The sequence below is a fragment of the Musca domestica genome, unplaced genomic scaffold (genome assembly GCF_030504385.1).
Source record: "Musca domestica strain aabys unplaced genomic scaffold, Musca_domestica.polishedcontigs.V.1.1 8, whole genome shotgun sequence".
NCBI lineage: Eukaryota > Metazoa > Arthropoda > Insecta > Diptera > Muscidae > Musca > Musca domestica.
The window spans coordinates 14,160,697-14,175,901 of NW_026712409.1; the positions used below are offsets into that span (position 1 = coordinate 14,160,697).

Sequence of the window (15,205 nt, forward strand, 5' to 3'; positions counted from 1 at the left end):
TTTCCATTGACTTTGTCTTAAGAGAGCCTTTAACACATCAAGGCAGTGCTTTGAAAAAAACGCCTTTAAAAGCTTACACACAGCTTTAGATATGCAAAAAGCTTTCAACTGTTTTTGAGTGATTTTTTTTTACATTCTCTGTACAGCTTTTTCGTTTAGTTTTCGTTAAGTTTTGTTTTTCTTGTGTGTGTCTGTGTTTGTTTGTCTTTTATTCTTTGTACATGGGTTCTTGTCTTTTCGTTTTGTGTTTGTTTTTTGTTTTTCTTTAGAGAAAATTTCTTATCCGGTCTGTAGGAAACTTCTTGTCTTGTTGGTGTTTTGTAAAAATTTTCTCCAAAATATTTTGTTAGTTGTTGCGTTGTTTTTTTAATTAATTGGTATGGGTGGTGTGTGATCACCACATGTTGGGAAACCTGGTGGCACTGGTGGCAAATCGGCATTTGTTCCCACTTGCAAGATCAGATTCATGCCAATGACAATGTGGAACAAGAAGTGACAATGGAATAACCAGAAACCTAAAAAAAAACACAAAAATGTAATATTTCCCTATAAAAAGGATTTCTTTTTCTTCTTCTTACCAGGATTATCAGCTCTAAATCTCAGCACCACATAACCATTGTTGGGCACCGCAATGGTATCTTTCGTTGGTGGCAAATTATATTGTCTGTGCAACAGGCCACGTCTATCCAAATCGAGAGCATGTTTCAAATTGATCTTCTTCACATTGGTGTCGGGCGAACGGCCAATGCCCACAACACTGAAGCCATAGCCGTGCAAATGGAAGGGATGCGACAAGTTGGGTTGTTGGACTAAAAAAAGATTGGAAATATGGAGAATTAGAAAATTTTAGAAAAAAATATTAAAATTAAATGTTTTATTAAATTATATTAATATCCCCCGAGAGAGGGAGAGAGAAAAAGCGAGAGGGAAAGAGAGAGACTGAGACCTTCCCTAATTGTAAGAGCCTTGACAATTATTTTCTTTATAAGGGCCTTGCATAATGTCAACATAGAATAAATTAGATTCCCTTTAAACGAACAGGCCTATTGAGGGCCCTTTGCCAATATGGGGCATATATAGGTAGCATAAATATGTATATGGCAAGAAATCTTATTTATATAGACGATTGGGGAGGACCTCCTCCCGCCATCCTACATATATAACATCTGTATCCTTTCTAGAAATTAATAGAGGCCACCTGGACCTGCTAAGATAATTCTGTAAATATAAAATCTTCTGTGGACCCTTTTTTCTATGGGAAGAAAGATTATTTTGGCCATAATACTTTTTCATAGTCATACCTTTCCCATCTACGGAAAAAAGGATTTCTATGGCCATAACTTTACCAATGTTGGACCTATAGATAGGTAGCATAAATATAAAACAAAATATCTTATTTATACATAGACGGGAAGAACTCCTCCCGACAACCTACATATGGAATATCTGTATCCTTTTCCAGAAATTAATAGAGGCCACCTGGACTTGCTAAGATACTTCTGTAAATATATAATCTTCTCTGGACCCCTTTCAAGTTTTCTATGAAAAAAAAAGGATTTCAATGGCCACAATACCTTTCTATGGCCATACCTTTCCCCTCTAGAAGTTTTCTATGGAATGAAAGGATTTCTATGGCCATACCTTTACCAATAGGGGACCTATAGATAGGTAGCACAAATAAAGGTCAAAAAGTCTTATTTATACATAGATTGGAAGACCTCCACCCAGCCTCCCAAATATGAAATACCAGTATCCTTTTCTAGAAATTAATAGAGGCCACTTAGACCTTCTATCGACCGAAATCTACTAAAATACTTCTGTAAATATAAATCTTTCTCTCGACCCTTTTCAATATTTCTATGGAAAGATGGATTAGTTTGGCCACAATTCCATGATCATACCTTCCTTCCTCTACAAGTTTTCTATAAAAAAAATAATTTCTCTGGCCATACCTTTCCCAATATGGGACCTATAGATAGGATAGCACAAATATAGGTCAAATAGTCTTATTTATACATAGACGGGAAGACCTCCACCCAGCCTCCCACATATGAAATACCAGTATTCTTTTCTAGAAATTTATAGAGGCCACTTGGATCTTCTATCGACGGAAATCTGCTAATATACTTTTGTAAATATAAAAAAGGATTAATTTGGCCATAATACCTTCCCATGATCATACCTTCCTTCCTCTACAAGTTTTCTATAAAAAATGATTTCTCTGGTCATACCTTTACGAATATGGAACCTATAGATAGGTAGCAAAAATATAGGACAAAAAATCTTATTTTTATATAGACGGAAAGAACTCCCCCCGCCATCCTACACATGGAATATCTATATCCTTTCCTAGAAATTTATAGAGGCCACTTGGACCTTCTATCGACCGAAAACTGATAAACTACTTCTGTGGACCCTTTTCAAGTTTTCTAAGGAAAGATGGATTAATTTGGCCATAATACCTTTCCAAGGCCATACCTTTCCCCTCTACAAGTATTCTATGAAAAAAAAAAAAAGGATTTCTGTGGCCATAACACCTTTTTCTGGTCTTCTATGCCCAGAAGGTACCGTTTTCGTTTGACCTATAGACAAAAGAAATTCTCCATGACTTCTGTAGAATAAGATTTAAGTCTTTTTTATAAAGAGGTTTATTTTATGCCTATAAATAACCCATTCCCGTGTCTTCTGTAGAAGTATACAGTTCTAAGGTCTTATGTAAATGCAGATTTTCAGGTCTTTGGTATGCCAAAGTAAAATAACATAAACTCTTTTGATCACAGAAGTCTTTTCTCCAGTTTCTTACAGACAGAGGTCCTTAAAAGGACCTTCTATGGATGGAAGACTAGATTCTTCTAAAGAGGCAAAACTTTCTACAGATTTTGTATACACTGGCTAGAAGAAGAAATATTCTTCAGATATTCCTTAGATCATCAGTCGACCAAAGACCTTCAAGTCTCCAGTTACTCTGTGGGTAGAGTCAATCTTTGGCTAAAGTTCTTTCTAAAAATATTCTATAAACCGAAGATTCTCTTCAGATCTACTACTTGTTTATATAGGGATAAGAAGATCAAGTTTTTAACCTACTACAGATTTTCTATAAACAGGGTTTGCTATAGAAAAAATGCTTCCTTTATGCCCTCCTTCTTCAGTTCTTCTGACCTTCTTCAGAAGTCTATAGAAGACAACATATTTTTTCAAGTCTTCTTTAGGCAGAAGCTCTTGTTCAGGTCTCCTATATACTGAAGATTTTTTTCAAGCCCTGCTGTAGACCTTTTTCTGGTTTTTAAACCGTAACCTACTTTACGTCCTCTATAGACAGAAAACTGTCGTCAGGAGTCCTTTAGGGCTTCTATAGACAGATGACATCTTCCAGGACTTCTATGAATAGAAAAAAAAATCTTCAGGTATTTTATAGATAGAAGACATTCGTCCGGTCATTTATAGGCAAGACCTTCTGCAGGTCTTCTATAGACCGAAGACCTTCTGCAGGTCTTCTATAGACCGAAGACCTTCTGCAGGTCTTCTATAGACAGAAGACCTTCTCCAGGTCTTCTATAGACAGAATACCTTCTTCAGGTCTTCTATAGACCGAAGACTTTCTTCAGGTCTTTTATGGATAAAACACCGTCTTCAGATCTTCTGCAGGTCTTCTATGGACATAAGACCTTCTGCAGGTCTTCTATAGACAAAAGACCTTTTGCAGGTCTTGCATGGACCGAAGACCTTCTGCAGGTCTTCTATAGACAGGAGACTTTTTTCAGGTTCTTTTTAAAATATTCTATTGACAGAAGACCTTATGCAGATCTTCAATAGAAAGAAGACTTTCTTCTGCCCTTCTATAGACATATGACCTCCATCAGGCCTTCTATTGACGGAAGATCTTAACGTTTTCTATGACAAGAAGGCACTTTTTAGGTCTTCTATAGGTAAAACACCTTCTTTAGGTGTTCTATGGACAAAAAACCTTTTATAGGTCTTCTACAGAAGGAAAAACTTTTCCACGTTTCCTATGAAGAGAAGATCTTTTTCCGATCTTTTATAGGTAGAAGACCTTCGCAAATCTTCAATATGTCGAAGACCTTTTACAGGTCTTCCATAGACAGGAAACCTTTTATAGGCAGAAGATTTGCTTCAGGTCTTCCAAAGACAGAAGATCTCCTTAAGATCTTCTAAATTCTGAGGTCCTTCTTTAGGTCTTCTGTAGACAAAAGACCATTTTCAGTTCTTCTTTAAACCGAAGACTTCCTTCATATCTTCAGTAGACATAAGAACGTCTTCAGCTCTCCTTCAGTATATATATAGACAGATGATCTTCTTCTATGAACCAAAAACCTTCTTCAGATCTCTTTCTATGAAAAGAAGACCTTCTTCGAGTCTTCTTCGCCTTCTTCAGAAGACCTCCTTCTAGTCTTCTTTAAAACGAAGACCTTCTTCAGATCTCATTCAGCAAACTAGAAATAAATAAACAATAAATCGAAAACCCCTTCTCCTATGAGCAGAAAATCTTCTTCGGATCTTATAAAGAAGGAATAGCTTTAGCAGCTCTTCTATAGTCAAAAAACCTTCTTCAGGTCATCAATGGAAATAATACCGTTTTCAGTTCGTTTAAAAACTTGTGACTTTTTCCAAATATTCTATAGACAGAAAATCTCCACCTCCTGCGGGTTTTCTTCGGTAGGCGAAATGTCTCTCCGTGTCTTCTTTATCCAGGTGCTTTTATCTGGACATATTGACAAGTTACCATAGTCAGGCCTTCTATCGAAAATCGTCTTCCAGAATTTTGTGGAGAGAATAGCAGCCAGGATTCCAGGACAAAACATTACATCTATGGAGGGCTTTCTTTTCTTTCTTCATTGACAAAATACGAATATCAGTGCGTATGACTGTTGTCGTTAAGTATACGCCACCTATTACCATTCCAGTATTGTAGTTTAAATTACATTTTAAACTTCTTTTATTTAAAACCAAAAATAATTTTCTTTTGTTTTTAATATCATGGAACGGCTCATATTCATTCTCTTCGCTGCAAGCGCATGAAAATCAGATCAAACAGACCGAAATCCAAAAAGAGATAAACTCAAAACAATTACTGTTGCACCCACCCAATTCTTTATGACGTTGTATCAAAAAAAAATCAAAGAACAAAAGCAACAAAAAGGTATTGAAATAAAGCAACAATTTTAAATGTTTCCGTTCTCTGCACCCGCCAACATCTACCAACGCACGAATGACTCAGTTGGGATTTTTGCCCAGAAAAACCTTTTGCTGATGTCAGACCGTGGCACAATAAAGTGCAATAATTTACGGATGCAAAGAATTGAAACATTTTTTTTCGGTTCCGAAAAATAATGACAAATTTTACGTCACTAAAAATATCTGAAATTCCCTATCCATTCTGGTAGCAATTTAAACGGGGATATATTATGAGTATGACATTAAACATGATGTCCGAAATCTTGGTAATTTCTTTTATATTGTTAGTAAATGTAATTGCAGACTTCTGTTATCGAGAGCCCACTGTATAACACGTGCATGAATCATAGGACAGTTATTCTCCCCGTGTAGCTGAGAAACGTTATTTCTATGTTTCAATTCGAAAACAATAATTATTGCGATTTTTCTATTCGCATCCGCATAAAATCTTGAAAAGTATATCTCCTGGAAATACGCCCCCAACCAAATTATCAGCATATTCATCTGGTCTGATTATGGGTCATATAATTTAGAGATTTGCTGCAGCTTTTGTTGGCCAACAACATTTAGTACATAATTTAAAACAATAAATGAATGGTGTTTTTCGGGAGAGGTGGGTAGATGGGTCGGTCCGACGATCGATACATGAACGGTTGTAACCCACATTTGTAACAACTGCTCGTGATATTATGTATGTGAATCGATTGCTGTTGTTGTTGTTGTTTTACATTTGATTTGAGTTTTTGCGAGGCCAAGTGCTTGGTTTGGTTATCTGTTGTTATTGAATTTATGCTGCCGGTTTTTTTGGTTTTACTTCTAGGAAACCTATAGTTTTCGAATTATATTTGTTGTTTATGAGCTGTGTTGCGATTTTGTTTTATTTTTTTGGACCAAACCCATATTTGCTGGATGTTTGTTGAATAGTATGGTTGTTATTATTATTATTGTTTCTATTGTTAAACAAATAAAATGAAATTACTAAAATGTATATATTTATACTAAGTTGAGATTTTGTTGTGGATAGGGGGGCCGGTTGGTGGGCAGACTGTGTTAATCTGCAAATCTGGTGAGGGCAGAGCTGGGAATGCCTTTGTACAGCAAAGGCGTTGAAGTTTGGGAACACATTTGACATTGAATGGGTCGAAAGCGTTTTCTAAAAGCAAGGTTCATGGTGTTGTATACATTTTGACAATACGTATACGCACCCATTGGTCTAAAAATCTTAAATCTTCCAGCGAATCAAGTAAAATACTTCCTTTTTGTACTCTATAGGCGGATGATCTTCTTCAGTTCTCCTGACCTTCTTCAATTGTCTGACGTCCGACATGCTTGCCAGTAGTCTGTAGAATTTTTCGATGCGTCTGAGAGACTTCGGTCTGAAATATATTTACCTATCCTAATATTCTCTCTTTTTATTTGCATTTTTTTGGGAGTTTCGGTACTCCGTGAGGAGCAAATTTCTGCTCACTCATAGTGTTCTTGTATTCCGACGCAATTTTGGGCGGAGAAAAATTTTTAGTTTTCTGCTCTTTTTTTGTGCAGTTCATGTATAGCCCCAAAGTTAGTTCTTGTGGGCAAAACTCGGAAAATAATTTAAACTCAATATGGCTTGTGGATCCGGTCCGACAACTCTACTTTTCCCTCTAAAATTTCCAATGAATATCCCTCATAGTTTGCTGCGAAATTGTCCTGTATGTCGGCAAAATGACAGATTTTTAGCCAACTCCTCGGTCAGGGAACACGTAACCAACCATATAACCTTCGTTTGGAAGTCGGTCCGGACTAATGTACGAAATGAGAAGGTTTTTCCGACTATCGAACCGAGTTTGGACTCTCCGACTTTCGAACGGAGTTCCATAGAGGAGCTTGGTTACCTTAGAATATCTTGACCCTAAAAACCAGTCTTTAAGCTGTTAAAAACAAAAATCTTTTAAATATAGGAGAAAATCGGCAAAAGCTCTTCTACCAATAGGGAGCTTGAGGTTTTTCTTGGAATTTTTCAGATATTCAGACCATAAAAACTGTTAAAGGGTGTTATACATTTAGGAAACTTTTAAAAAGCCTTTTGGAGACCCTTTAAGAGTCTCAAATAAATAAAATATCCTCTTTTCGACAGACAGAGCTCCTTAAAATATTTCGGAAGAGAGAAAACCATTTAAGAGTCGATTACAGGCCTATCAAAGACCTGTAAAAAACATTCCCTTGGGAAAACGACTATTTGAGGGTCTTCTAAAGGAAGAGGATGACAAAGGGGTCGTGTTCTGCCTGTAACGCCTGAAAATTGGGTTTATCATTAAGTAGACATAGAACTATATAAAGGTCTTCTATTGGGAGAAAATCTTTTAAGATCCCTAGAGAGAGAGAATACACTTGAAGGCCTTTTATATGAAAAAGACCGATTTAAGGGTAAGGTAATGCAGAAAAACATTTAAAGGTCCTCTGTTTAGAGAATACCCTCAACAGTTTTCTTTAGGCAGAAGAGTCTTTTAAGGATAGATGGTCCTTTAAGGGGACCTTTTGATAGATGATCCTTTAAGGAAAAAAATACTATTTGACTGTCTTCTAAAGGAAAAGGATGGTTAAGGGGCCGTGTTCTGCCTGTAACACCCAAAAATTGGGTGGATCATTAAGTAGACAGAAGTTCTACTATAGGTAGAATATCTCTTAAGATCACTAGAGAGAATATGCAAAATACCGATTTAATGTAGAAAAACATTTAAAGGTTCTCTATTTAAAGAAAATCCTTGAAGAGACTTCTATTAAAAAAACCTTAACGGCCTTCCATAGAGGATATACCTTTCAGGTGATTTCTGTAAAGAGAATATCTGCCAAAAATAGCGAGAATACTCTTTAGTGACCTTCTATTGAAAGAAGACCCTTCAAAAAACTTCTCCAAGCGCCTCTGTAGTCCGAAGACTCTTGAAAATGATTCTTTGGACAATGCCTCTGTTGTTCGAAGACTCTTGAAAATGATTGTTGGACAGATACCTTTAACAGGTCTCATGGAGATTGAAGGCCTATTTAAGGTCTTCCATACCTAAAAGACCATTTAATGGACTTCAATAGACGGAAGAGATCTTTAAGTCTCTTCCCTTTAATGGCCTTCTGTAGGCAGAAGAGTCTTTTAAGAACAGATGATCCTCGAATGGAACCCTTTGGCAGATGACCCTTTAAGTATATTCTATAGACAAAAGACAATTCAAAACTGTTCTACATCTGAAGAGTTTTCAAGGGGCTTCGTAGACGAAAGACTCGTTTTAGGTCTTCTGTCGACGGAAGACTCTTTAAGGGTCATTTATAGATGGAAGACCATTTAAAGGTATTTTATGGACCGAAGAGTCTTTAAGGGGTGGTATGTATACAGAACATAAAGATCGAATACAGGCAGAGGACTTGTTAGAGGTCCTCCTTAGACTAGAGACCCTTAAAAGTTGTTTTAGTAGACGGAGGATTTGTTATAGGAAGTGGACTTCTGAAGAATTTCCTGTCCATAGAAAACCTTAAAAAGGGTCTATTTTCTATAGAAGTAACTTGAAAGTCTCCCTTCTATAGAACATCTTTGAAATGCCTGGTGTCTATAGAAAACCTTATAATGCATATTTGCTTTATGGAGGACCTTTTAATAGGTTTTCCGCCTACAGAAGTCCTTCGATAGGAAATCTATCCACCTAAGACTTTTTCTCAACATTATCCATCCATATACGATGTTTAAGAGGTATTCTGTTAATTAAAGTGGTCACCAGTTCATAGAGGTCCCACAGAAGACCCTTTAGTTATATTGGACCTGTGGAAGATATTTTCTTTACAGACATTACGGACATTTGTTTTGTGGAGGGCCTTTTAATAGGTTGTCCGCCTACAGAAATCTTTGGATAGGTAATCCATCCACATAATACTTTTCTTCAAAATTATCCATCCATATACGATGTTCAAGAGGTATTCTGTTAATTAAAGTGGTCACCAGTTCATAGAGGTCCCGCAGAAGACCCTTTAGTTATATTGGACCTGTAGAAAGTATTTTCTTTACAAAAGTCCTGTGAAACTCACTGGACTTCGGATGGACTTTTAATGGTACTTATTTTTTGAATATCTTTGAATCGTCTGCTTTTCAAGAGGCCCTAGAGAAGGTCAGCTATCTATGGTCGCCTAAGAGAAGATCTGTTACCCATAGAATACCGAATAGATAGGAGAGGTCGGAAAAGTCGTCTTGTTACAGATGACCAAATGTGGGTCATCTAATAATGTGTCAGAGTCCACAAGCCATTCTAGTTACAGACAACATGCATATGTCTTCTTTAAATAGGCCCTCTCAAAAATTCTCTACCTTAAAAAAATTCTCATGAAAGACCTTTTAGAGCTCGGTTACCTATAAAACTGTGCAGAAGTTCTGCTATATAAATTCCTTTAGCTGCTGAAAATTTGAGATTTGCACATTTTTTAAAGTCCTTAATAATTTATCCACCTTTTGAAGGCCTCTAAAACGATTTCTGTCCGCAGAAGCGATATTCAAACAATTCTGTGAATAGGAGGCCTTTTATCTATTTAACCCCTATGTTGTATAGGTTACGTCAGCAAGTATACGCATAAGGTGCTCTAGACAACTTTTCATTAAATCCATTGCTGATAGTGGGGCGTATGCTTTATGTCATCCCTCATACGCTCCCCTAACAAATTAATACTTGATATTTGTTGGCTACCTCCCTGCTTCTCACGTTCGTTTTTTTGTTTCGAATTCAAAATAAAGTACTCCCCCATTTTCCATTGCCCACTTACCTTCATCGACCAGCACCACCTCGACAACAGCATTCAGCGGAATATCAATTTTATGGGTGCACATGCAATTTGGACCACAATCAGCTGGACGATTATCACCGTTACAGAATTGCTCAGGATTAATATCATTGTATTGCGATGTCAGGGGGGCGGGTGCCGAGAGATATGAGATTTCATCGATCAATGAAATGACATGATCGCCGGTAGGTGCCACTGAAAAAATAAAATAAAAACAAATTAAAATAACTTCCAAAACCAGCTTTCTGCAAAACTTACCCAAGAATCGATTGTAGGTATTGGGCTGGAACAATTCTTCGGGACGATACAAATAGAAACGGAATGGCAAGAAGATTTTCACATCGGGTTTCTCGGCCAAAATGCCACGATCAATTTCCAGGGCACTCTTCAGCTGGCTGACACAAATGGCATCGTTGCGCTGGCCATTGCACTGGGCATCCAAGGGATTCATAACCTTTTTTGTTGGATTTTCGTAGACGTTTTGCAGGTTTTTTTTTTGTCGGTTGGTTATTTAGGTGCGGTTTGTTTTTGCACATTTTTTTTTGGTTTTGAGAATAAAAGCAGTGCATATTTACATACAATATTCACATGGATCATAGTTTTGGGGAGTTAATACCACCATTTTAGCATGGGTTTTGATAACAGTTTTGGGTGGGTTTTTTGGTTTTTTTGTTTTGATATTTTACAAAAAAATAGGAAGCGTAGGATTGTATTTTTTTGTTTGTTTTTTTTTTTTTGGTGTGTTTTTATATTACATGGAATTAAATAAAAAAGAAATAAAAAATATTAATAAATTGAAGGGGGAATATTTGATTATTTAAAGGGGGTATAAAAAATTTATTTATAAAAAATAAAAAAATAAGAAAAATTTACAACAAAAAGGCAATAAGTGTGAGATATTTTATGAAAGGACAAGCAAAATCATCTTTGAAAGAGGGTGTAGGATTCTTATGACAAAAACGACTCCTATTTTAAGAAGACTAGTAGGTGTTTTAACTTTAGATAAAGGGCCAGAAGACCTCTAAAAAAAACTTCAATAAATTCGAAACTCTTTGGGAAGGCTGAGATGAAAAAACTTCAACCAATTTCAGACGTTTTCATAAGCCATTACAGTATAAATATCCGAAATTAAAAAAAAATTGGTGAAATATAGCAAAAATCATCAAAACACCGAATATAGGCAGCCATAGACTATTTTCTGTCACAGGATGTAGTACCTATTGGGAAATTAAAATACGAAATTTCAAACAATTTCGGTGATTATTGTATCTAATATCGTCAAAATATCGAATATAGGGAGGTACAGGGTGAGATGAAAAAACTACAACCAACTTCAGACTGCTATCATTTCTAAGCCACTCGTCCGACAGCTGTTAAAATTATTTCAGTGACAGCTCATTATATTGTTCACAAGCGTACAGAAGCATTTTGGTGAGAATTTTCCAGAAAAAAAGTTATTCGTGATGGAAGCGTGATAGAGTGATTTCTTTATATTTGACTGGAAAAACAAGTGGCTATCGTTAGAGCACTCCAGCATTTAAATGTGAATAAATCTTTTGTGTCTGGTACCCTCGCTCGTTACCGTGATACTGGTAGCGTAGCCCCATGTCATGGAAGTGGATGTGGAGGACGGAAGAAAACAGCAACATCCGCAGAAATGGTTCGAAAAGTAAAGAAGCGACTTGAACGAAACCCTCGTCGCAGTGGCCGAAAAATGGCTCGTGAGCTGAATATATCGCAATATTCCATTCGGCAATTATTGAAAAATGAGCTCGGGGTAAAGCCATTGACATTCCAAGAAGTGCAAGAATTTACACCGCAACAAGACTCAAAAGAGCTAAAGACTTGCTTCGGCCGAAAGTTGGCCGAAAGTGGTGAAGTGCCGAATTTGATTTTCTTCGATGAGAAACATTCGTCTTCCAGCAGTTTGTGAAAAAACGAAATGATCGTGTTTACTTGACAAAGAGATCAGCTGAAAATGCTCACCTTCGGTTGGCCACCAGAACACAAGCCTCAAGCCGGCCATGGTGGTGGTGTGGGCCGCCATAACAGCCGATGGTTGCTCTCCGCTTGTATTTATCGACCGTGGCATCAAAATAAATGCCGAATATTATTGCGAAAATATTCTGGAGGGTGTATTAAAGCCTTGGACACGCAAACATTTTGGCCGCAGACCCTGGAGATTCCAACTCAGCACCATCGCACTCAGCACGCGCCACCCAAGAATGGTTAAAAAGGAGGTTGCTCGCTTCATTTCCTGCGCACAATGGCCACCAACATCTCCGGATACCAATCCGTTGGTCTATTGTGTCTGGAGTATTTTGAGAAACAAGTTTGGCACTAAAAAATACCAAAGTGTCGTTCAAGTCAAGTCAAGCGCTTCGCCGGGAATGGGCCAAAATACCGCAGAGCAACATTCGTTCAGCGTGTGAAGGTTTCATTGGCCGTTTGAAGGCCATATTTCGTGCCAAAGCTGTCCGATTCGAACAAATCTAATCTTATTCTAAAATTTGGTGCTATATCCGATATAAAATGAAAAAAAGTAAGAGTTTTGGCGTCTGACTGGATACCATTTACAGATTTTCTATGGACAGAATACCATGCACATATCCTCTGTGGACAGAAGACCTTTTACAGATCTTTTATGAACAGAAAAGGACTTTTATGGACAAGATAACATCCACAGGTCTTCTATGGTATTCTTCCTGAATACCATTTACAGGTATTCTATGGATGGAATATCTTCCACAGATCTTCTATAGACAGAATACCATCCACAGGTCTTCCATAGACAGAAGACCTTCCACATGTCGTCTATGGACATAATATATTCAGCAGGTATTCTGTAGACAGATGACCTACCATTGGTCTTCTATATACGCAGAATGCCTTCCACAGATGTTTTATAGTCGGGAGACCTTTTACAGGTCTTCTATGGACAGGATACCATCTAATGGTCTTCTATAGACAGAATACTAATCACATATCTTCTGTTGACAGAAGACCTTCCTTAGGTCTTTAATACAGAGAACATTTTCTGCAGGGTTTTTTTTTTATGGATAGAAGGCCTTTTATAGATCTTCTACAGTCAGAAGACCACCTACAGGACTTTTATGGACAAGATAACATCCGCAGGTTTTCTATGGTCTGAATACCATATACAGGTATTCTATGGATGGAATATCATCCACAGTTCGTCTATATAGACAGAATACCATCCACAGGTCCTCAATAGACAGAATACCATCCTCAGGTCTTCCATAGCCAGAAGTCGTCTATGGACATAATATATTCTACAGGTATTCTGTAGATAGAAGACCTTTCATAGAATCTTCTATAGTCAGAAGAACTTTTACAGGTCGTCTATGGATAGGATACCATCTACAGGCCTTTTCAGGGCAAAAGACCTTCTGCAGGTCTTCTATGAACAGTATGCCAACCATGGACAAAATACCTTCCATAGGTCTCCTATGGACGGAATATCTTCTACAGGTCTTTTAATAGGCTTAAAACCTTCTACAGGCATTCTACGCACAGATAATTATGTCCAGGTTTTCCACAGACGTAAAACCTGTGTTCCATATAAAGAAGATCTCCTACTATGGTATCCCGAACAAACAAGCCAACATTGATCTATTCTACAGGTATTCTGTAGATAGAAGACCTTTCATAGGATCTTCTATAGTCAGAAGACCTTTTACAGGTCTTCTATGGATAGGATATCATCTAAAGGTCGTTTGAGGGCAAAAGACCTTCTGCAGGCCTTCTATGAACAGTATACCAGCCATGAGTCTTCTATGGACAAAATACCATCCATAGGTCTTATATGGACGGAATATCTTAAACAGGTCTTCAATGGACAAAATAATATCCACTTCTACAGACATTCTACGCACAGGTGATCATGCCCAGGTTTTCCATAAACAGAAAACCCTCCACAGGTCTTCCATATACAGAAGATCTCCTACAGATCTTTTAAAGCCTTCTTAGGCCTTATGTGGAAAGAATACCTTTCACCTTTTGCAGGTCTTCTATGAACATTATACCTCCCATGAGTCTTCTATGGACAAAATCCTATCCATAGGTCTTCTATGGACGTAATATCTTAAATAGGTCTTCAATGGACAAAATAATATCCACTGGAGTTTGATAGGCTAAAAACTTCTAAAGGTATTCTACGCACAGATGATCATGCCCGGATTTTCCATAGACAGAAAACCCACCACAGGTCTTTCATATACAGGAGATTTCCTACAGGTCTTATAAGGCCTTCTTAGGCCTTATGTGGAAAGAATACCTTCCACCTTCTGCAGGTCTTCTATGAACAGTATACCTCCCATGAGTCTTCTATGGACAAAATCCCATCCATAGGTCTTCTATGGACGGAATATCTTCCATATACAGAAGATCTCCTACAGGTCTTTTAAGGTCTTCTTAGGCCTTATGTGGAAAGAATACCTTCCACCTTCTGCAAGTGTCTATGAAAAGTATACCTCACATGAGTCTTCTATAGAAAAAATCCCATCCATAGGTCTTCTATGGACGAAATATCTTCCACAGGTCTTTTTATAGTCAAAATACTATCCACAGGGGTTTGATAGGTTTAAAACCTTCTAGGCTTAAAACCTTCCTTTGAAATTCCAAAAAGTGCAAGAACTTACACCGCAACAGAAAGATAATGGCCGGATTTTCCATAGACAGAATACCCTCCACAGTTCTTCCATATACATAAGATCTCCCACAGGGCTTTTAAGGTCTTCTTAGGCCTTATGTGGAAAGAATACCTTCCACCGGTTTTCTATGCACAGAATACCTTCCATAGGTCTTCTATGGATAGAACGCCATCCACAGGTTTTCTATGGTCATTATACCATTTATTGGTCCTACAGGTATATAAGCCCTTCTTAGGCCCTATGTGGACAGAATACCTGCCACCGGTGTTTTTTATGTACAAAATACCTTCCATATGTCTTCTATAGACAGAACGCCATCCACGGGTTTCCTATGGTCAGTATACCATCTATTGGTCCTCTATGGCTAGAATATTTTATTCGAATCCTCAGTAGACTGGGGAAATTTTTCAAGTTTTCTATTGAAGAGTAGTCCCTATAGGTCTTTTATAGATAGAATACCATAGTCTAAAGTCTCATTTATTATACATCTCAATTTAAATCTCTTTAAATTTAATCCATTGCAACATTGTACGACAGACGCCAGCCAA

General features: G+C 37.4%; 1 protein-coding gene across 1 annotated transcript in view; it reads right to left on the reverse strand.

The window, feature by feature from the left end:
• Window positions 1-358: 358 nt before the first annotated feature.
• Window positions 359-15,205, reverse strand: part of LOC101894195 (uncharacterized) — a 215,473-nt gene continuing 200,626 nt past the window's right edge. The window contains exons 6-9 of the mRNA XM_059131107.1: window positions 10,243-10,438; window positions 9,967-10,179; window positions 579-809; window positions 359-515 (exon numbers count right to left, since the gene is read on the reverse strand). Of these exons, the coding sequence (XP_058987090.1) occupies window positions 367-515; window positions 579-809; window positions 9,967-10,179; window positions 10,243-10,438 (789 nt within the window). The 3' untranslated portion in view covers window positions 359-366. The remainder of the gene's footprint in view (window positions 516-578; window positions 810-9,966; window positions 10,180-10,242; window positions 10,439-15,205) is intronic.